General features: G+C 34.1%; 1 protein-coding gene across 1 annotated transcript; it reads left to right on the forward strand.

Moving 5' to 3' along the window:
* The first annotated feature begins 1422 nt into the window (after nt 1–1422).
* LOC132715461 (uncharacterized) lies at nt 1423–23860 on the forward strand. The gene is made up of 4 exons (XM_060698463.1): nt 1423–1506; nt 15954–16585; nt 19445–19603; nt 23235–23860. Exons 2-4 carry the CDS (start codon nt 16019–16021, stop codon nt 23616–23618), a joined length of 1110 nt encoding a protein of 369 aa, XP_060554446.1. The 5' UTR covers nt 1423–1506; nt 15954–16018; the 3' UTR covers nt 23619–23860.
* The last annotated feature ends 769 nt before the right edge of the window (nt 23861–24629 follow it).

A 24629-nucleotide genomic window follows, 5' to 3' on the forward strand; every position in this document is an offset into this window, starting at 1 on the left:
GAATGATAACTCTACCCTGCATATTTTTTCAGTTATTGCCCTTTGTGATTTTTCAAACTTAATTTTTGTCCAGAGCATAACTAAAAAAAGCCTTTGAGATATCAACATGAAACTTCATAGGTGATTAGATCTCACTTAACTGATAACTCTACCTTTCCTTATTTTTGAGTTATTGCCCTTTGTTATTTTTCATACTTAATTTTCACCTGAGTGGAGTATAAATTAACTAAAAAAAAAATGAGATGTCAATATGAAACTTCATAGGTGGATAGACTTTGTAAGGAGGAATGTTGTGCGAAAGAATAATAACTCTACCCTTTTTAATTTCTTAGTTACTGCCATTTGTTATTTTTCATACTTTTTGTCCGGAGCATATCTCAAAAAGTGTTAGAGGTAACAACTTGAAACTTCATAGGCGGATAGATCTCATTGAGGAGGAGTGCAGCACATAAGAATAATAACAAACCGTGCATTATTTTTCAGTAATTGCCTTTTATTATTTTTCATACTTAATTTTTGTCCAGAGTATAACTACAAAAGTCTTTGAGATATCAACATGAACCTTCAAAGGTAGATAGATCTTTACAGTAGGTTGCAGTGCGCAAGAGTGATAACTCCACACTTCATATTTTTTTAGTTATTGCCCTTTGTTATTTTTCATACTTATTTTTTCACCTGAGTGGAGCATAATTCAAAATGTCTTTGAGATGTAAACATGAAACTTTATAGGTGAATAGATCTGATTAAGAAAGAATGATAGATCTGATTAAGAAAGAATGATGTGCACAAGAATGATAACTCTACTGTATCCTTTATAATTTTTGAGTTATTGCCTTTTGTTATGTTTTATACGTCCGGAGCTTATCTCAAAAAAGTGTTCGATTTTACAACTTGAAACTTCAGATGGATAGATCTCATTTAGGAGGAAAGCAGCATATAAGAGTGATAACCAATCGAGCCTTATTTTTCAGTTATTGCCCTATGTTATTTTTCATACTTAATTTTTGTCCAGGTCATAACTAATAAAGCCTTTGAGATATCAACATTAAACTTCTTGTATAGATCTCACCCAAGAGGTGTGCAGTACACAAGAATGATAAATAACTGCTTTACTACATATACATGTACATGGCTCTTGTAACAAGTTACATTATAATACTTAAAAACCTTCTCAACAAGTTAACATGTCAATTCAACGCAATGCTATTTGGAGATACCTTATCATTATACTTAACTGTTGTGTTTTTTGTTTTTGTCGGGGGTGTTTTTTCTCTTTCTTTTTTGTTTTTCGCCGTGACAATCACATTGCTGCATTTGCCAGCATTTTTTTACTTGTATATAATATTTCCGAATATCCCTTTTACCCGTTTTTATCCACCTCAATGTTAAATATTTCGTTTAACTAAAGTCGTGTTTTGAAGCGGAGCATGCGCATTAAAATTTCCTCAGTTCCGATGACCCATTAAACTTAAACTTTTTAAGACGGATTGCATTTAATCTGTGACGGTATGTTAACATTTGAATCATATTTAGAAATACTTTATCGTTGATTACATAGACATCCATAACCAGCTTCGTTAAATATATGCGCGAAAATGTCCGATCGGGCTAAAGATGTAAAAATCGGGTACGTTACGATACCGAAATCAACTTGATTTCGGTAAAGTTACCGAAATCAACTTTTCATTACCGAAATCAACTCGTAAAAACCAACCTAGTTAAAATATTGCTATTATTTCTTCATTATTTGATGAAAAATAGTAAAATAGACTTTCAGTTAAAAAATATATTGAAAATATTTTATTTTAATGGTGTTATTAACAAAAATGTAATTATTGAGTTACTTCCTTTTGTTCTAAACAACCCGTTATATGTGTTTAGCATTACCGAAATCAACTCGTAAAAACCAACCTGGTTAAAATATTGCTATTATTTCTTCATTATTTAAAGAAAAATAGTAAAATAGACTTTCAGTTAAAAAGTCTATTGAAAATAATTTAATTTAATGATGTTATTAACAAAAATGTAATTATTGAGTTACTTCCCTTTGTTCTAAGGAAGTGGCTAGCCGTACGGGCCCGTACGGCTAGCCAATAGTTCTAGCCGTACGTGAGTCACGTACGACTAGCCAGGACACACTGTATTGGCTAGCCGTACGGCACTTTTCAAAATTATATGGAAGTCGAACATGCATATGTTATTTTATGCCTCATGATTATGGTTTGTTGTTTTATTTGTATGAAAGGTGAACTTTTGTTAATTAAGCACAATCATGGATCGAATAAATAATGATCGGAGTGGATAAAAAGAACATTGAAAAAAAAACAAACAAAAAAAACAAAAAAAAACGGTGAAATGCAAAATATATTCTAATTGTATAATTTTCAAATACAGTAGATAAATATCGAACATTAAAGCACAATCAATTAATTAGCCTTAATTAAAGCTACCCAGGGACTGACAATAGAATTTTAAAATGAGTTTCACGAAACATGCAAACTTTCCTTATGTTAAAAAACTTCTATACCGTCGGTACTTCCGCAATTTCAGAGCCCAACAACAATAATTTTCGTTTTTTAACCAGGTTTTCAATTTTGAAAATCCTGGTTATTAGATTGGGGTATGGCGGGCGGATGGGCGGATGGGCAGATGGGCGGATGGGCGGATGGGCGGGCGTCAAACGAAATTGTGTCCGCTCTGTAACTCTTCAACCCTTTGAAGAATTTTGATGAAACTTCAGACAAATGTTTACCACATCAAGATGACGTGCAGAACGCATGTTCCGCATGGCTGGCTCCAAGGTCAAGGTCACAGTGACATTAACATTGAAAATCCTGTCCGCTCTGTAACTCTTCAACCCTTTGAAGAATTTTGATGAAACTTCAGACAAATGTTTACCACATCAAGATGACGTGCAGAACGCATGTTCCGCATGGCTGGCTCCAAGGTCAAGGTCACAGTGACATTAACATTGAAAATCCTGTCCGCTCTGTAACGTTAACATTGAAAATCCTGTCCGCTCTGTAACTCTTCAACCCTTTGAAGAATTTTGATGAAACTTCAGACAAATGTTAACCACATCAAGATGACGTGCAGAACGCATGTTCCGCATGGCTGGCTCCAAGGTCAAGGTCACAGTGACATTAACATTGAAAATCCTGTCCGCTCTGTAACTCTTCAACCCTTTGAAGAATTTTGATGAAACTTCAGACAAATGTTTACCACATCAAGATGACGTGCAGAACGCATGTTCCGCATGGCTGGCTCCAAGGTCAAGGTCACAGTGACATTAACATTGAAAATCCTGTCCGCTCTGTAACTCTTCAACCCTTTGAAGAATTTTGATGAAACTTCAGACAAATGTTTACCACATCAAGATGACGTGCAGAACGCATGTTCCGCATGGCTGGCTCCAAGGTCAAGGTCACAGTGACATTAACATTGAAAATCCTGTTTACATGATTTTAACTTGATTTGGCAGTCAAAGGTCATATCATCTTTGGAGGTAATTTAAAAAAGATATGATATATTATTTCATGTCTACTTTGTCACTTGTTTTTCATTATACAGAATTATCAATATAATTATAGTGAACAAATTCTTCTGTGCTGAACTCGTCCTACATTTCTCAACGGATTTTGTTCAAACTTTCACAGAAGCTTTGTCATCAAGCACCCTGGCACATATTGTTGGGGTTTTGTGATTGGATAGTTTTTGACCTAATTATGGCCCTTTGTTTTTTTCCTTATACATAATATTATAGTGAACACTTCTTCAGTGGCAATTCCTCCTACATTATTCATGTTTTACATTGCACATAGTTACATTGTTTGTTGCTTGTATTTGTATTTCAAATACAACATATTTATCTACAATGGTGATAATTGAAAACCTGGTTTCATGGCATTGCCATGTTTCTTGTTTGTTTCATTTTAAAGGTGTCGAAAATTAAACTTGATGAAACAAAAAAGGATTATCAAAATTTGTAAACTATTTCAATTGATGTTATTTAACTGCGACCAAATGCGTATTTTTTCTCAACGTCTTGAGATGACAAAGATCGATATTCGTTCTTTTTTTACTGTAGCCAACAAGTCGATTAATCTCTACAAAGTAAACATACGAAGACAATTGCTGTTTCTTGGTTCATAAAATAACATATGCATTTTCGACTTCCATATAATTTTGAAAATGCCGTACGGCTAGCCAATACAGTGTGTCCTGGCTAGTCGTACGTGACTCACGTACGGCTAGAACTATTGGCTAGCCGTACGGGCCCGTACGGCTAGCCACTTCCTTGTTCTAAACAACCCGTTATGTGTTTAGCATTACCGAAATCAACTCGTAAAAACCAACCTAGTTAAAAGATTGCTATTATTTCTTCATTATTTGATGAAAAATAGTGAAATAGACTTTCTTAAAAAATCTTTTTGAAAATTTTTTATTTAAAATATTTATTAAAAAAAAATTTAATTTTTGATTCTACCCTTTGTGTTTATTAGGGGGTAACAATACAGCAAAAACCGTTTTCAATATATTGCCTTTTTTGCTAAGCGTTTTCAATATATTGCAATACGTTTCTTATATGTTTTATTTAAGATGTAGAACTTTCATTTTTAATTGTTATATGAAAATTATTAATATTTATAAAACTTAAAAAAATTTAAGAATAAATAGAAAGTAAAGGTCACACAATTTTATAAAAAAAAACTATCGCTTTGACCACAATCGGGGCCCTTATTAAATTTTTTGGCCGCTTTTTATTTTTTAAGTGTACTATTGTCGATACTTTTATCACTTCCCCCAAAAAATTTTGCAAAAAAAATTTTTATGTAAATTTGTACAAAATTAAAGGCTTTTAATTGAAAATTATGAGTTTTATAAAATACCGGTTTTCCAAAAATCATACCGCGGTACGAAATTTATTTTTTCATATTGCAATATATCGGTATATTCCGGTAAACCGTTACACCCTTAGTGTTTAGCATTACCGAAATCAGCGGTGAAGTTTAAATTATGTATATAATTAGTAGATAGTAGATTAGATAACTCTAGTAGAGCTCTATTTTATAAACATATTTCTGTTTTTAAGTTTCAACCATATCTAAATATTATCAATGTTGAACGGTTTTGTAAAGATCTCACTACGTTAAGAGTATCATCTCATAGATTGCACATAGACTCAGGTAGATGAACTAAACCAAAAAGGACACCTTTAAATGATAGAAAATGTTTTTCATGTAATGTCTTAGAAGACTAGTACCATTTCATATTAGAATGCAATGTATATAATGATTTAAGAAAAAGTCTGATACCGCCCATATTAGCATGTTATATATCTGCACGTGATTGTCGTGCAGAACAATTTTCTAAATAAAATCGTATTTTTAAAAAGCTATGATCGGACTATGATGGAAAAATAAAATATTCTGTAATATGAGTTAAAGATAATTATAAATTTTGTACATGTTTATGTTTTATGAAGAAAAAATATCCTACTTCAATCGGAAGTTTATGATTTTCTATTATAAATTTGAATACAGATATATAATTCGACTGCTCTAAAAATGTTCCATAAAAATTGTATGATGTATCAGGCAGTAAAATTGGAAATTTGAAAGTTTGTGTCTTTCTTTTATTGAACAGTTTAACTATATATTAACAAATCACTAACATATGTTATGGGGACTCTTTATTATAATATTTTTATATTTTAGTCATTTACTTAAATGTTTAATACGAAATAAACAGATGGTTCATTATAATCTACATACAATATATAAACATAACATAACATAACATAATATATGTCAACTGTACCTCCTGTCTTAATTACTTCACACCTTACTTAATACAGTAATACACAGCATGTCATATCGTACAAGTTACAACATTTCATAATTGAAATTTGTCAGTAAAAAGTGTTCCTTTTTTTTCATCATATAAATATATACCAGTCATTCCATAAATTTATGCTGTTTACAGATATGAAATTTAAAATGGTTTTAAATCGATCAACATAAAATCATGACTTAACACTTTTTCAATAAGTACAATATGTAGTTAAGTATCCGGACATCAAAAATTGCATACATTTTTGGAACAACTGATATGCAATTTGGTAATAATAATATCAAAGCACCTTGTCTCATATACCGGAAATGTTTTCTACGGCCACCCCTACAAATTAGTTAAAACCGGTCTTTTGACAATTTATTTAATATAAAATTATATTTTTACCAGCTTACTACATCTGAAATATGTATAATATAGAACTATAAAAAAAAGTCTTTTGATATATATTATATAGGGATGGTCGCTATACGTCATTTTATATTAAACTGTAATGTGTTTTTTTGTCTTAATGGAGACAAGCAGCTTTATTTTCATGCAAAATAATTATGTCTAATTATGTTGTTTGGATACTTTAAAGTTTCCATGCGCCGATGTATATATTAAAGGATTGCGGTTAACGAGTATGTTAATTATGTCAACTAACACCTCCATTGTCCGAGCACGTGTATGCTTGCTCCTTATTAGTAAAGGTGTTATGATGAATGGCTACTGCTACGTCTTTTTATTTTAATCAAATCATAATCATTGGATTTAAATTAAATTCTGTGATAATTTCCAATCAATTATTTTAATAGTGATCTAAATTAGGCGGATAGCTTCAAACACAGTTTGGTTTAATCTTGTATTTTGAAATCATTAAGAAACATCAAAGAGATGATACGCTGCAATGTTATCTGACTAAACATTGTAAATAAGCGATATGAATTCAAAGTTTAAAACTCACTCAAATACCTTTTTCATAGACTTCTGAAATTCATGCAAATATTTTAGAGGTTGTTCTCATCTTTGAAATGAAATCTGATTTGATTTCGGTAATGCAACACATTAATAACAAGGGAAGTAATCATGATATAATATACATATCCGTCTTTAACATCATCATTTTTAGCTCGACTATTCGATAAGAATAAGTAGAGCTATTGCAGTCACCCGAGCGTCGGCGTCGGCGTCGGCGTAACCACTTATGTTAAAGTTTTTGTAATAGTTCAAATATTTTCAAAGTCCATTGACATATGGCTTTGAAACTTTGCACACTTGTTCACCATCATGACCCCAACCTGTAGACAGGAGGAGGTAACTCTATCAAGCATTTTGACAGAATTATGCCCCTTTTTCGACTTAGAATTTACGTTAAAGTTTTTGTAATAGTTCAAATATTTTCAAAGTCCATTGACATATGGCTTTGAAACTTTGCACACTTGTTCACCAGCATGACCCCAACCTGTAGACAGGAGGAGGTAACTCTATCAAGTATTTTGACAGAATTATGCCCCTTTTTCGACTTAGAATTTACGTTAAAGTTTTTGTAATAGTTCAAATATTTTCAAAGTCCATTGACATATGGCTTTGAAACTTTGCACACTTGTTCACCATCATGACCCCAACCTGTAGACAGGAGGAGGTAACTCTATCAAGCATTTTGACAGAATTATGCCCCTTTTTCGACTTAGAATTTACGTTAAAGTTTTTGTAATAGTTCAAATATTTTCAAAGTCCATAGACATATGGCTTTGAAACTTTGCACACTTGTTCAACATCATGACCCCAACCTGTAGACAGCAGGAGGTAACTCTATTAAGCATTTTGACAGAATTATGCCCCTTTTTCGACTTAGAATTTACGTTAAAGTTTTTGTAATAGTTCAAATATTTTCAAAGTCCATTGACATATGGCTTTGAAACTTTGCACACTTGTTCACCATCATGACCCCAACCTGTAAACAGGAGGAGGTAACTGTATCAGGCATTTTTTTTACTATCAAGCACTAAGAATAGTCGAGCATGCTGTCCTACCGACAGCTCTTGTTTATAATTAAATATTATTTTCCTATGTTTATGGTTCAGTTTGAATGATTTTATATTAATTAATTAAACAAGATCAATTGAAAATGTTTAGTTTAACTTTTACAAGCCGATTTCGGTATGGTAACATATATTTCGGTTCGTGACAAATCAGGGAAGTAATCTTGAAATATAGGTATTTGTTTCTAATTTCATAATTATTAATTATTCCGAACTGATTTTTTGCATGAATGTCAAACTAAACCTATTGTAATAGATTATAATGAAAAAAATATAATAGAACGCTTAATTGTGATTTTACAAGTCGATTTCGGTATTGTAACATATATTTCGGTTCGTGACAAATCAGGGAATAATCTTGATATTTAGTTATTTGTTTCTAATATCATTATTAATGATTATTTCGAACTGATTTTTTGCATGAATGTCAAACTAAACCTATTGTAATAGATTATAATGAAAAAAATATAATAGAACGCTTAATTGTGATTTTACAAGTCGATTCCGGTATTGTAACATATATTTCGGTTCGTGACAAATCAGGGAATAATCTTGATATTTAGTTATTTGTTTCTAATATTATTATTAATGATTATTTCGAACTGATTTTTTGCATGAAAGTCAAACTTAACCTATTGTAATATATAATAATGAAAAAAATATAATATAACGCTTAATTGTGATTTTATAAGTTGATTTCGGTAATGAAAAGTTGATTTCGGTAACTTTACCGAAATCAAGTTGATTTCGGTATCGTAACGTACCGGTAAAAATCATATTTCTAGAAAAAAATCTTTTAAAATTTGTTTGTTTATTAAGAAAATATTTGGCTAGATCTACTGCTACTTTTTGTGAGAATTATTTCCCCTTTTTCATGTTTTTATAACACATGATTAAGGCCATCCCCAGGCACAAAAATGGGTGTGGGTTTGGGAGGGGTAAGGCACCCACGGTTACACGTTTAAACGGATCCGTTTCGATTTTCATTCGTAAACGTTTACGAAATGTTTTACCGTTTAATCGAAGTGACCATATTGTCTTACAAAAAATATTAATCATTGCCTGAAATCATGAATTCTGTTAATTCTAATTGATTTATTTCAAAGTAAAAAACGGAAAATGGGTGGTTACAAACCTCTAGACAGCATCACCGTGCAATAATCGCTCTTTTGGTAAATCTGATTTACCTTTGTTGCCCAGAAGAGCGAAATGGGGATACAATGCAGAAAACGTGTGCCGACTCAATCATGATGAGCCCTCAACATTTTTTATTTGTACATGTATTAAAAATATAAAGTAAGTCATCATTTGGCAGCTTGAATACATGGTGTAGTATAGTACATAAAAGTACCACCGTTTAAACGGTATCGTTTCGGTTCTTAACAATAGTGTAAATGTTTACAAAAAATTGTAAACGTGGGAGCCTTAGGGAGGGGTAAGGATACATGTTCGTAAATTTTTAGCTCGACTATGCGATAAGAATAAGTAGAGCTTTCCTAGTCACCCGGGGTCTGTGTAACGACTTCCCGTAAAATTCAGATTTAACGCCCCATCCTTATTAACGCCCCCACCCACTTATGAAAACCTTTTGTAGAATATAAACAAAGAAAATAAAAGAAAATAAAGAAACTCTCTAATCAGGGTGTCCGTTTGACTCTTGAAATGACTCTTTGACCCTTCAAATTTCAAAAAGCCTGATTTGACCCTCAGGATTTTAACTGGAGGGTCAAATTTTGTTAAAAAATCATGGGGATTTCATGGCTAGTGAACACCTTAGTCTTACTAGTTTGGGATTAACAGTATATCTATACAATATCATTCCATTTATGAAAGATATATGTGAATAAAACTTAAACACTTTAAAGTTTACTAAAACTGAACAGTAACAGTTTTTACTGCTAAAGAAACACAAAATGGTAAACATATGAAAATTTACATTACTGGGATGCGAGCAGTTCCCGTACAGAAGCAGTACCCGTATTTTTAATTTTAACGCTTTATTTTTACTTGCATTCTTTAAAAATTGATATCAAATCAAGCATACATGTATGAACGAGACAAAATTTAAATGTCCGGTTGGCAGTTAGTTACAAGTAGCTTCCATAAGTCAGCTACTTCTATGTCGCTATTATTTTGACGTTGTGCGACAGGAAAGTTATGGGTCAACCCTATTTGCAAAGGCTACCAGAATTTTGGCAGTTTGTGTGCCGTACATAAAAACCTATTAAAACCACCCTTATAAATCAAATTTGGGTCAAATAAAAATACCGTTTGATAAACAAATCAATTTTGAATCAATTCATGTTTTGTTTTTAAATGAAACTTCATTGACATTGTGTACCCAACTATTTGTTAGTGAAATATGTAGAGAATGTTTACCAATATGGAGACTTTGAAGTTTTTGGGAATTCTAGCATCTATTTTTAGTAACAGACCATACACTATTTTTAGTAAGTGTATGATTTTATATAAAAACAAACAAATAATTCATGAATCATCACTCAAAACAATATAAATCCAACATGTTTTTGGTACACTGTTATTAAATAAATACATCGTTATTGCAAAGCCATGTTTTCAATTAAAAATAGCATTTGGCTCACAGGACATGCAAAGGTATCCGAACCTAAATTCTCGCTAGTCACGTGATAATTAGGGCAGCAATGGCGACAAATTTTATGAAATGTGAACCCACTGATAAACTTTGAGGCATTATTTCATCAATCTAATGTTCTGTGTTCAAAAATAAAGACTGAAGTGTCCCAAATATATCTAACTACCTGTATTAAAATAGATTTTGTCCAGATTACTCAAATTTATTAAATTACAGCATGACATAAATATGTCACAGTTCTGGTTGACTTTCAGCGAACAGGTCTAGCAGTGCTATAAAACCTAAACGCTGTGTTTAGCTACTTGGTAGTATGTATAAAAAGTTTTTATTTTAAATCGCTTTCACCTGTGCGTTGTCAAAACGTGACCTTGTAAGAATTGGGGGATTCTATCCTTGCACGCGCATGCACAATATACTTACAAATGAGGCCCATTTAAAGGAATTTAACTAATACCACCTGTGTACAGATAAGTGGGCAATGTGATGAAAACCTGTTTAATTATCAGAATTTTAATCTAAATTACAATATTAACCTTTTCCCTCATATAAGTGTGTTTCGACGGCTTTTTAGTTTACACAATCGATTGTGTTGGAAGCTATAAGCTTATTGAAACACTCTCGAATCCGTTCCTGGAACCAACCAGTACTAAGCAATGAATGTAAAGTTTCTTGCTCAAGGAAACAACAGCTTGCCCCTGACAGGGTTTGAACCCACGGCCTCAAACAGTGAAAAAAATGCCCTATTTAGTGTTTGGGGTTCGTTTGAGAAATGTTTTGTTAAAAAAAGTGACCACTTTTTCGGCACCGTCCCCCATCCAAATGTTACATAAGTGGGTTGCCAGAAGGGGGATGTGCAAAATGCAAAGCTGAGCAGGGTCACAGTATTGACTTCGTCCAATCAAACGACGTTTTAAAACCATTTGAAAAATTTATCGCAATCAAAATGCACTTACGATTAATAATATGTCAATACTTAACACGATAATCAACCAACAATATTTTGTTTTAGTCCCCTACCGGTTTACCGGAGGGGACTTTAGTTTTACCCTCCGTCAGTCTGTCCGTCCGTAGTACTACTGATAAAGCACATGGACAACTACACAGATCTGGAAGTGGGGCTTGTTGACACATTGTAAATAAGGAAAGTAGCATTGATGACATCAAATTGTCTGCTAGCTCAAAGGTGTAAACTGCTAGCAGGTTCTCGGGGGAATATTGGAAAGAAAATTAGAGAGAGCTCGCAGTGTAGATCAAAGCAAATGGACCCGGCACAGTGTTGCGTTTAGTGTAAAAAAAGTAATTTTAAAAAAAAATATATACTGTATATAATAATATATAGACAAGGGATTGAACTTGGCAAATCGGCCATTTGCCACTAGTCCAGTATAAGACAAAGTCTTTCTTACGCAAATCATATCAAGCTATATATCAATTTGCAGCTAAATGACATCACTAGACGTTGACAATAACATAATTGTCCCAACTTAAACTGTTTTTGAACAACAAAGTTACAAACTGATATTTCGAATGGAATATCATAATTTTGCTATGTCGGACACAACCTTGCAACCTGTCCTCACTCGATTTTCTATGTGTAAAAACACAATTCCAAACCATGTCATTGTATCAACTCGCAATAAATTGTTAAAAGAAAACCAGAGAAACAACTTACTGCTGCAAACTGATTTTTAAAATGTTTTATAACATCTGTAAACAACTCGTTTCTAAATGTGAAAATGAAAATTGTTATCAGCGTCCATTGGCTATCACATGACCGATTTGAAACAGATTATTTTATTGGTTGATTAAAATGCAAAGCTGAGCAGGGTCACAGTATTGACTTCGTCCAATCAAACGGCGTCTTATAACCATTTGAAAAATTTATCGCAATCAAAATGCACTTACGATTAATAATATGTCAATAATTAACACGATAATCAACCAACAATGTTTTGTTTTTAGTCCAGGGGACTTTAGGTTTACCCTCTGTCCGTCAGTCCGTCCGTCCACAAAACTGGATCCCGCGATAACTTGAAAAGTACTGAAAATATTTTTATGAAACTTGATATATGGATAGATGGCAGTATGGAGATTATGCACGTCTTTTTCTTTTCTTCCTATGTTGAAAATTCTGGTTGCTATGGCAACAAATAGACTGCAAATATGGCAAATTTTACACATAAACTGGATCCTGTGTTAACGCAAAAAGTACTAGAAATATTTTTATGAAACTTGTAATATGGGTAGATGGCAGTCAGGAGATTATGCATGTCTTTTTCTTTTCTTCCTGTGTTGAAAATTCTGGTTGCTATGGCAACACATAGACTTAAAATATGGCAAGTTTTACACATAAAATTATAATAACAACAATAACTTAAGTATTAATCAACCTACAGCTGTAAAATTTTACAGGATGAACAACCATGTCCAATACATAACCTTTATTAGCTCACCAGAGCCGAAGGCTCAGGGTGAGCTATTAGTATCAAAGGGGGATGCATGCTTCTTCCAGGGTTTTTTTCCAGTATTTTGGGATTATGACCCATACCCTTGAGATTGGGAATTTTAGCGACATTTTGCCCAAATTGGGAAAAAACCCACAACATTTTCAAGTTTCCTGAGGCAATATATTCCTTTTCTAATATTATGGGATTTAGTTCACAAAAGTAGGTCTCTGGTTTTCAAATTTTTGAACTGTGTTATTGTATCACCTGTACCATTTATGAAGACGTTGTCAAAAAAACTCGCACAATTTGCAACAATATCCAACTTTTGCACCACTATAATACAACAATTCATACTTCAACTCGTATTTGTTGGAACTTAATAACCTTTGATCAGGGACAGGGACAACTGTATCTGACTTAAACTCGTCGCTAGAACTTTACAAATGCCGTGAAGGAACATCATTGTGGTAACTCACATTCACCGTTGAAGGCAACTTCTCACTAGTACTTGCAGTATCATTCGCCGTTTTCGTTTTCGAAGTACAACTCTTTTCCGAGAGAGTCGCTTGCTTAAATATTAAATCAATTTTTCTGTCTTTACCAGTGTTTTTTTAAAGTTTTTTAACGTTTGAGACATTTTGATTTACTTTCACTTTCGAAGGTCGTCAGTATCGTTAGACGCTCGAAAAACTTTTTATGAGAAATCAAGCGTCTACTTAACACGTGGGTTGTTTAGACGCCGGCTATTTGCTTAATTTTACGTTCCCCAAAGATCGATATTTTTACGCTCTGGAGTATTCGGTAATCGGCATAGCTAAAAATAGCATTTTCATTGATTAATATGATATTCATGATAATCCGAAGCTTTACGGAAATAGCCGAACATTTTTCATTGGGTAAGAAAGATATTCATCCGCGAAATTTGTGATTGTAACCTCATATTTCTATTGACTAATCTAAACTTTTAATGCACTGTAATTCGTTAAATGCTTACATTAAAAAATATTCTTTCTTTGAAATTGCTGGTTTTTAAGCAGTTTTGAGTGAGAACTACTTTGCGTTGTTAGGACTGTTAGGAAATTTTGTGTTAGACGTGGATGTAAGCTATGTATTTACTGATCTTACGATCAGAAAATACAAAAACCGTAGGGTTAAAATTGGCCCCGCCCCGGGGGGTCATAGATTTTCCCTTTATTTATATAGTCAAAACTTAAAAAATCTTCTTTTAAAAAATCCATTAGCTAGAGCTTAGATATTCAGCATAAAACATCTTCTAGTAGGTGTCTACCAAGTCTGTCAAATAAAAGCCCTGGGGGTCAAAATTGGCCCCGCTCAGGTGGTTTATTGTTTTTTCCTTTATGTTTATAGTAAAAACTTAAAAAATCTTCTTTTAAAAAACCCTAAGAGCTAAACTAGAGGTAAGATATTAAGCATGAAACATTTTCTAATGGATGTCTACCAAGTTTGTTCAAATATAAGGGCCCTGGGTTAAAGTTGGCCCCGCCCCGGGGTCATTGATTTTCCTTATATGTGTATAGCAGGGATTTACCAACCCCTTTTATATTAGGGGTCCATTGGACGCATGATCTATAAAAACAGGGGTCCACCACAAAATTCAGGGGGTCCACTCCCAGACAATTTTCGAAATTGCCGACTGCTCACAGAAGAAGTACACTAAGATTGCAATATAAATGACTATTGTAAACTATTTTAGATTTATTTCTCAAACAAAAACAAAAAACAACTAATTAGTATTTTGACTAGAAACATTTGTTCATTTGAAGCTCTAATCACTTGTATCTATCGAACCAGACAGACCAGAATGTTGTGTCACGTTTCTGTTTTGTGAATTGTTAAGATGATGTACTTGTTCAGTTACAGGCGACGAGACAGGCTCATTGTCATCTCATTTTTGTTTCGGACCACCCCCACCCAAAAACTTCTTAAGTCAGCCTGTAAACCGAAAGTACTGTCAACAGTCATAGATAAAGTTAACAACCGAACGCTCCTACTGATAATAATATCCGGGACATGTAGGTGCTCACTAATTATTGGTTGGTATTTTAAATGCGGACATTAACTAGCCAATAAACTGACGCGTTACTATAAATACCAATTGGTGATTACCATGACCTTCACCACTAACCAAAACATTTTAGATATCGTAAAAATACGGAAAATCGAGTCCATGTGTACGCAGAATTTATTTTTTGTGCGTACAGGATGGCATTTTATGCATATATGACGCAGGATCCTGCGTCCGGTAATAAAAACTTAAAAAAATCTTCTTTAAAAAAACCCAAAGAGCTAGAGTTAGGATACTAAGCTTGACCTATCTTCTAGTGAATGTCTACCAAGTTTGTTCAATTAAAAACCCTGGGGTCAAAAATGGCCCCACCAGGGAGTGGGGGGTCATTGTTTTTCCCTATAATGTGTATAGTAAAAATCTTCTTTTAAAAACCCCAAAGAGCTAGAGCTTAGAAATTTATCATGAAACATCTTCTAATGGGTGGCTACCAAGTTTGTTCAAATCAAAGCCCCTGGGTTTAAATTGGCAGCCCTGGGGGCCCATATACAGGTGAGTCATTTCAGGGCCAACATGGCCCTCTTGTTTTAATTCCCATGTCTTACAAATGCTTCATCCTTGCTAAAAAAAAAAAAAAAAAATACTTTCGGGCATATAATGCTCCGCATAGCGGGCTGTAACGTACAAGGTATTCTGTTACTAGTAACTTCCTCATTTTTGAAGCAGTCTCAGGCAGGGATTATATCACATTTAATGACAGCTTTAGTTAAATTTATTAATTATGTTAACCAATAAATAGCAATGGTAAGTGTGCAGTTTACTAAGAAAAACAGAATCCAGAAAGAAAGGAAGAAAAAAACGAAATAATTGAAATGGACTGTAATGAAAAAATGTAAGACACTTTGTGAATACCTCTGCTGGAGTAATAGTCATGTAAAGAATAATACCTTTATCTATTAGTAAAAACAAATATTTTTTTTCTTTTTCAGGTTAAGCTCAGAACTTTTCAAGACACCACAATACTTATGATGTAATTTTTTAAGTGGGAAAAACAATGGCTTCATATAGTCCTAAACTGTTAGAAAAGAAATACAATAACTGGGTTAAAGCTCAGTTAGCTGTGTTGTTTGCAAAAGACGGACTTGAACCTTTTGTTTGTAATGAAATTCAACAATTTCAACAGAAATGCTTAGATGATATATGTTACAGCAATGGATTATTTAGTGGGACTTCGTGTTCAAATTGCTGTACGGAAAATGTTATTAAATGTCCAACAAATAAAATATGTAATGTTGGACGTGGAAGATGCAGTTATCATCGAAATGCTGCAACAAGGTTTAATCCTGCCGGCTGCCCTAACAAGATATGTCATAATTTTACAACAGAGATACAGAAAGCACACAGGTACTTTGGTCCATCGTACAAGAACACTGATGCTACCCAGTGGTGTAGTAATTCCTGGGAGATAGCTAAATGTTTCATGCCCCCAGATGGCTATAAAGATAAAGCATCTGCAGCAGAAACAGACTTCAATGGTATAATCAGCGTTATCCTCAATTACAAACACTTCCAGGGGAAAGTACATGAAAACCTCAATAATAAGTTGAATATATTTGAAGAGGTAAACAATATTTAGATAATATTTATGAAGACTTACGTTTGGTCCTTATTTACCAAAAACGATAATAATATATTTCAGTGCCCTAAAGTAAAATACAACAGTATTGTATAATATATATGATCAACTTAGATTGTTGTTTTGCTTTCTGAAAATAAAGCACATTGTTACTTAGGTGATTGTCAGTATTAAAGAATGATTTGTAGGCGAGTATAAAGAATTTATTCTGCTCGCAACTTCTGTATTTTTTTAGGAATTCTTACTTTCTTAGATATTTCAAACTTAATTTAACAGAAGTATTACCAACAAAGTCAAGATACATATTGAGATGGTTTCGTGATTTTGTCATTTTTGAAACAATTTTTATATCGATTTTGATATCATAATTGTATTTAAGAGGGATACTGGTGCATAAGACTACAAAATGATTAATACTCCTGGGAAAATATGACAGTTACCCTTTGCCGAGGGCAGTGGTAAATGCAGTCAGTAGACCACACATCTAGCAGACCACTCCTCTAGCAGACCATACCACTAGCTATGAGATTTAAGCTCAACACAGCTCTTATTATACCCCCAAAAACGAAGTTTGGGGGGGTATATAGGAGTCACCCGGTGGTCGGTCGGTCGGGCGGTCGGTCGGTCGGTCCAGACGTCCGTTGCATTTTCCTTGTCCGGAGCATAACTTGAAAACTAATGGTTGGAATTCAATATAACTACATACAATGGTCAAGCACATTGAGAGGAAGTGCAGTGCACAAGAACCATAACTCTATCTTGACTAATTACAGAGTTATTGCCCTTTGTTACTTTTCCTTGTCCGGGGCATAACTTGAAAACTACTGGTTGGAATTCAAAACAACTTCATACAATTGTCAAACACAATAAGGGGAAGTGCAGTGCACAAGAACCATAACTCTATCTAAAGTAATTACAGACTTATTGCCCTTTGTTGCTTTTCCATTGCTTTTTTTTTTGTCCGTTGCATTTTCCTTGTCCGGAGCATAACTTGAAGACTAATGGTTGGAATTCAATATAACTACATACAATGGTCCAGCACATTGAGAGGAAGTGCAGTGCGTAAGAAACATAACTCTATCTTGACTAATTACAGAGTTATTGCCCTTTATTACTTTTCCTTGTCCGTGGCATAACTTGAAAACAACTGGTTGGAATTCAAAACAACTTCATACAATTGTCAAACACAATAAGGGAAAGTGCAGTGCACAAGAACCATAACTCTATCTAAAGTAATTACAGTGTTATTGCCCTTTGTTGCTTTTCCATTGCCTTCTTTTTTTGTCCGGACCATAACTTGAAGACTTATGGTTGGAATTCAATATTACTACATACAATGGTCAAGCACATTGAGAGGAAGTGCAGTGCATAAGAACCATAACTCTATCTAAAGTAATTACAGAGTTATTGCCCTTTATTACTTTTCCATTGCTTTCTTTTGTCCGGACCATAACTTGAAGACTAATTGTTGCAATTCATTATAACTTCATACAATGGTCCAGCACATTGAGAGGAAGTGCAGTGCACAAGAACCGTAACTCCATTTTGACTTATTACAGAGTTACTGCCCTTTATTTCTTTTCCTTGTCCAGATCATGACTTGAAAACTACTGGTTGGAATTCAAAACAACTTCATACAATGGCCAAGCACAATAAGGGGAAGTGCAGTGCACAAGAACCATAACTCCATCTTGACTAATTACAGAGTTATTGCCCTTTGTTACTTTTCCATTGCTTTCTTTTGTCCGGACCATAACTTGAAGACTTATTGTTGGAATTCATTATAACTTCATACAATGGTCAAGCACATTGAGAGGAAGTGCAGTGCATAAGAACCATAACTCCATCTTGACTAATTACAGAGTTACTGCCCTTTGTTACTTTTCCTTGTCCAGAGCATGACTTGAAAACTACTGGTTGGAATTCAAAACAACTTCATACAATGGTCAAGCACAATAAGGGGAAGTGCAGTGCACAAGAACCATAACTCCATCTTGACTAATTACAGAGTTATTGCCCTTTGTTACTTTTCCTTGTCCAGAGCATAACTTGAAAACTACTGTTTGGAATTCAGTACAACTTCATACAGTTGTCAAGGACATTAAAAGGAAGTGCAGTGCACAAGAGCCATAACTCCATTTTGACAAAATACAAAGTTACTGCCCTTTGAAACTTTTCCTTGTCCGGAGCATAACTTGAAAACTACTGTTTGGAATTCAGTACAACTTCATACAGTTGTCAAGGACATTAAAAGGAAGTGCAGTGCACAAGAGCCATAACTCCATTTTGATAAAATACAGAGTTACTGCCCTTTGATACTTTTCCTTGTCCGGAGCATAACTTAAAACGTACTGGTTGGAATTCAAAACAACTTCATACAATGGTCAAGCACAATAAGAGGAAGTGCAGTGCACAAGAACTATAACTCTATCTTCAGTATTTATAGAGTTATTGCCCTTTGTTCTTTTTCTTTGTCTTTCTGGACTTATTACAGAGTAATTCAATTAAACTTCATCAATGGCCAACCACATTGAAAGGAAATGCAACATACATGAACCACAATTATCTTTAATTGCCCACAACCATAACTCTATGTTTCAATTCTATTACAAGGTATTCTGTTACTAGTAACATCCTCATTTCCGAAGCAGACTTGTGGGGGTATTAATCACATTTAGTGATAGTTCTAGTTATGTTTGTAATTCATTATATTATACAAGTCCTAGTAAGTATTTTTTTTACTACATGTATAACATAACAGTTTCTCAGTAAATAGTATATTTTATACTCAACCTATAGGTTTTAGGTAAAAGTAAATAAGAATTCTTATTAAATTTTGACCAGGCAAGAGATATTGGAAGAAAAATGTGTTATTCTTCAACACTTGAAGTAGAGGATTCAGATCTTCAGAAATACTTCAAACTATTACAGAATCTACTTTCTGATCAAGTATATTTAGCTACAGACACGCATGCGCAGAATGCTAAAAAGAAACTCATGGAGGTAAGTATCTAATAACTACTACTTCTACAACTCCTACTACTACTACTACTACTACTACTACTACTACTACTACTACTACTACTACTACTACTACTACTACTACTACTACTTCTACAACTACTACTACTAATTATTTCTACTACAATCACAACTGCTACTTACTACTGCTACTTACCAATACTACTACTGCTACCACTACCCCTACCGCCAACGCTAACTACCGCTACCACTACCACAAGTACCACTAGCACTACCACCACAGTGACTACCACCACCACTACCACTTCTGCCACTACTACTACCGTGACTACTTCTACCACTACTTCCACTACTACTACCACCATTATCACTACTACCATTACCACCACTACTTCTACTACCACTACTACTACTCATTGTCCTCCGCCTTTTCAAAAAAAAAAGGGGGATATAGTTATAGGCTCCGTCTGTCCTTCCGTCCGTCTGTCCGTCACACTTTCGTGTCCGGTCCATAACTTTGTCATTTATCAAAGGAATCTGAAATAACTTGGCACAAATGTTTGTTATAGTAAGACGATGTGTCGTGCGCAAAAACTAGACCCCTAACTCCAAGGTCAAGGTCGCACTTGCTCATTCAAGGTCAACATTGTCTATTTGATGGTATATGTCGTGTCCGGTCCATAACTTTCTTATCTTTGAAGGGATTTTCTAAATACTTGCCACAATTGTTCACAATAATGAGACAATGTCTCATGCACAACAACTTGTCACCTACCTCCAAGGTCAAGGTCACAATTGGAGGTCAAAGGTTAACATAGTCTATTACAGGGTATATTTTGTGTCCAGTCCATAACTTTTTCATTTATCAAAGGATTCTAAAATCACTTGGCACAAATGTTTGTTATAATAAGTCGATGTGTCATAACCAACAACCAGACCCCTACCTCCAGGGTCAAGGTCGCACTTGGTCATTCAAGGTCAACATTGTCTATTTGATGGTATATGTTGTGTCCCGTCCATAACTTTCTTATCTTTGAAGGGCTTTTGTAAATACTTGCCACAATTGTTCACAATAATGAGACAATGTGTCATGCGCAACAACTTGTCACCTACCTCCAAGGTCAAGGTCACACTTAGGGGTCAAAGATTAACATAGTCTATTACAGGATATATTTTGGGTCCAGTTCATAACTTTTTTATAGATCAAAGGATTTTGTAAATACTTGCCACAAATAGTCACTATAATAAGACAATGTCAACGTGTCATGCACAACACCTGCATCCCTACCTCCAAGGTCAAGGTCACACTTAGAGGTCAAAGGTTAATAGAGTCTGTTATATGGTTTATTAGCTCACCAGAGCTGAAGGCTCAGGGTGAGCTATAAGTATCAAAGGGGACGCTCCGGCGTCCGTCGTCCGTCGTCATGCGTCAACAATCGTCTTCTTCTCTGAAACTACTCGGCAGATTTACTTCAAATCTGGTCTGTAGCATCCTTGTGACAGTCACACTTGAATTTGCTCATATCATTCCAATTGGCCCCTTTAAGGGGTCATCAGAGCTAAAAATAGAAAAACCTTTAAACATCTTCTTCTACAGAACTAATGGATGGATGATCACCAAACATTGTCTGTAGCATTCTTGGGTAGTGTTTTATCAAGTTTGCTCATATTAATTTGATCGGCCCCTTTTAGGGGTCTCTAGGGCTAAAAATAGAAAAAACCTTTAAACATCTTCTTCTACAGAACTAATGGATGGATGATCACCAAACTTTGTTTGTAGCATTCTTGGGTAGTCTTTTATCAAGTTTGCTCATATGAATTTGATTAGCCCCTTTTTGGGGCGGCTAAAGCTAAAAATAGAAATACCTTTAAATGACTATTTCTACAGAACTAATTGATGGATGATCACCAAACATTGTCTGAAGCATTGTTGGGTAGTGTTTTATCAAGTTTGGTCATAATTTTGATTGGCCCCTTTTTAGGGGTCACTAAAATTAAAAATAGATATACATGTAAACATTTATTGCTACATAACTAATTGATGGATGATCACCAAACTTTATTGGGTTGTCTTTTATTAAGTTTGGTCATATTAATTTGATTAATCCCTTTTAGGGGCCGCTTAAATTAAAAATAGAAATACCGTTAAATGTATATTTCTAGAGAACTAATTGATGGATGATCACCAAACTTTGTCTGCAGCATTCTTGGGTAAGGCTCCCACGTTTACAATTTTCTGTAAACGTTTACACGATTGCTAAGAACCGAAACGATACCGTTTAAACGGTGGTACTTCTACCATGTATTCGAGTCGGCAAATGATGACATACTTTCTATTTTTAATACATATACAAATAAATAATGTTTAGGGCTCATCACGATTGTGTCGGCACACATTTTCTGCATTGTGTACCAATTTCGCTCTTTTGAAAGATCAAAGGAAAATCAACTTTACCAAAAATGTATTATGCCACAAGCGATTATTGCACTGTGATGCTGTTCGGAGGGTTGTAAACACCCATTTTCCATTTTCACTTTGGGGAATAAACCAATTGGAATTGATAAAAGCCATGATTACAGGCAATGATTAAGATATTCCGTAAGACAATATGGTAATTTCGATTAAACGGTAAAAGATATCGTAAACGTTTAGGAATGAAAATCGAAACGAATCCGTTTAAACGTTTAACCGTGGGAGCCTTATTCTTGGGTAGTCTTTTATCAACTTTGGTAATATTATTTTGATTGGCCCCTTTTAGGGGTCTAAAGGGCTAAAAATAAAAAAAAGCTTTTAACATCTTCTCCTATAGAAGTAATGGATGGATAATCACCAAACTTAGTATGTAGTATGCTTAAGTAGTGTTTTATCAAGTTTGCTCATATTAATTTGATTGGCCCGTTTAAGGGGCCACAAAATCTAAAAATAGAAATACCTTTAAATGTCAATTTCTAGAGAACTAATTGATGGAAAGTCTGTTATCAAGTTTGTCTTTTATTAAGTTTGGTCATATTAATTTGATTAATCCCTTTTAGGGGCCGCTTAAATTAAAAATAGAAATACTTTTAAACATCTTCTCCTACAGAACTAATTGATGGATGATCACCAAACTTTGTCTGTAGCATTTTTGGGTAATCTTTTATCAAGTTTGCTCATATTCATTTGATTGGCCCCCTTTTAGGGGCTGCTTAAGCTAAAAATAGAAAAACCTTTTAACATCTTCTACTTCAGAACCAATTGATGGATAATCACCAAACTTTGTCTGTAGCATTCTTGGGTACTCTTTTATCAAGTTTGCTTATATTTATTTGATTAGCCCCTGTTAGGGGCCACTAAAGCTAAAAATAGAAAAAACCTTCGAACATCATTTCCTACTGAAATAATTGAAAGATGATCACCAAACTTTGTAGCATTCTTAGGTAGTTTTTTTTATCAAGTTTGCTCTTATTAATTTGACTAGCTTGGTTTAAGCAAAGCTTAGATACCCCAGGTCATTGCATTTTTTCAAATTATTGTTTAAACATATTCTATGCTCAAATTTAATATTAGAATATATTGACATTCTAACACTGAAAAGCAGTTGTTTCTGGTGAGCGACTCAGGGCCATCATGGCCCTCTTGTATTGTATATTTGTATTGTATTTATAATTACAGCTGGAAAATGACACTTTAGTCATTGGTAAAGATGATATAAGAAAAGGACTAGATTATGTGGCAAATGCAGTTCAAGACGAGATGAAGGCTGGATTAGACGAGCAATATGACAGAATTAAATTTGATATGATAAAAAGAAAACAAGAAGATCTTCTATCTCTTCAGACAGATTTCGCCGAGGGAGTGACACAATTAAAAGATGAAGCTGATGCTGCTGTTAAAAGACTGCATGAACGAGAAAAAGAAGTTGTGAAAATCCATATACAAGGAGATAAAGAACGAGCAGACCTAGCTGGGTTAGGAGAGACGTTACAAAAAGCACTGAAAACAGCAAGTAAAGATGAGAAAGAAAAAGAATATATTGAATATAAACAAAGTAAGTGATCAATATTAATCACATAGTTTCATTTGTTTTCTATATATATTACTAAACGTATTCCTTTGTACTTCACCCCTTACAACATATAACCATTGAAACTTCAGTTTTGCACCATATGATGTTCTAATATCATCAATTCATTATTTGATCCAATCTTATTTTTCTCATGTTCATTTCCTGAGTCCAGAAGTCTGTATCAATGCATATTTTACGCCATCTACATGATCTAGCATGGCTTTAAGTTATCCCAAAAAATAAAATCTATTTCAAATTCATTTTATATACCACAAGCCTCGTTGTCAGTTTCTGTGTCAAAAACGTTCATATCAAATTCATATTGTACTCTAAGTTACTACATCGTAATAGACATTTTTAGCTCACCTGAGCATGCTCAGGGTGAGCTTTTAGGATCGATGATTGTCCGTCGGCCGTCCACATTTAGTTCGTGAACACTCTAGCAGTCGCATTTATTTCTCAATCATCATGAAACTTTGTCAGAATATCTTTCTCAATAATATCTCGGATGAGTTCGATCATGGTTGACTTCCGATGAAAAATTAGGTCACAGGAGCTAAAAATAGAAAAAGCTTGTTAACAGTCTAGTGGCTGCAGTTTTGATCCAAATATTCTGGAAATTTGTCAGGAAGGTTGTTTTGATGATTTCTAGGTCAAGGTCGTAGATGGGTAATCTCCGGTCAAAAACTAGGTCACAGGAGCTAAAAATAGAAAATTTTTGTTAGCACTCTAGTGGCTGCAGTTTTCATCCAAGTCAGGAAGGTTTTTTTTGATGATATCTAAGTCAAGTTCAAAGATTGGTCATGTCTGGTCAAAAACTAGGTCACAGGAGCTAAAAATAGAAAAAGCTTGTTAACACTCTAGTGGCTGCAGTTTTCATCCAAATATTCTGGAAATTTGTCAGAAAGGTTGTTTTGATGATTTCCAGGTCAAGTTCGAAGATGGGTCATCTCCGGTCAAAAACTAGGTCACAGGAGCTAAAAATAGAAAAAAGCTTGTTA

Source organism: Ruditapes philippinarum, unplaced genomic scaffold, assembly GCF_026571515.1.
Source record: "Ruditapes philippinarum isolate M1 unplaced genomic scaffold, ASM2657151v2 ctg879_1_1_1_1, whole genome shotgun sequence".
NCBI lineage: Eukaryota > Metazoa > Mollusca > Bivalvia > Venerida > Veneridae > Ruditapes > Ruditapes philippinarum.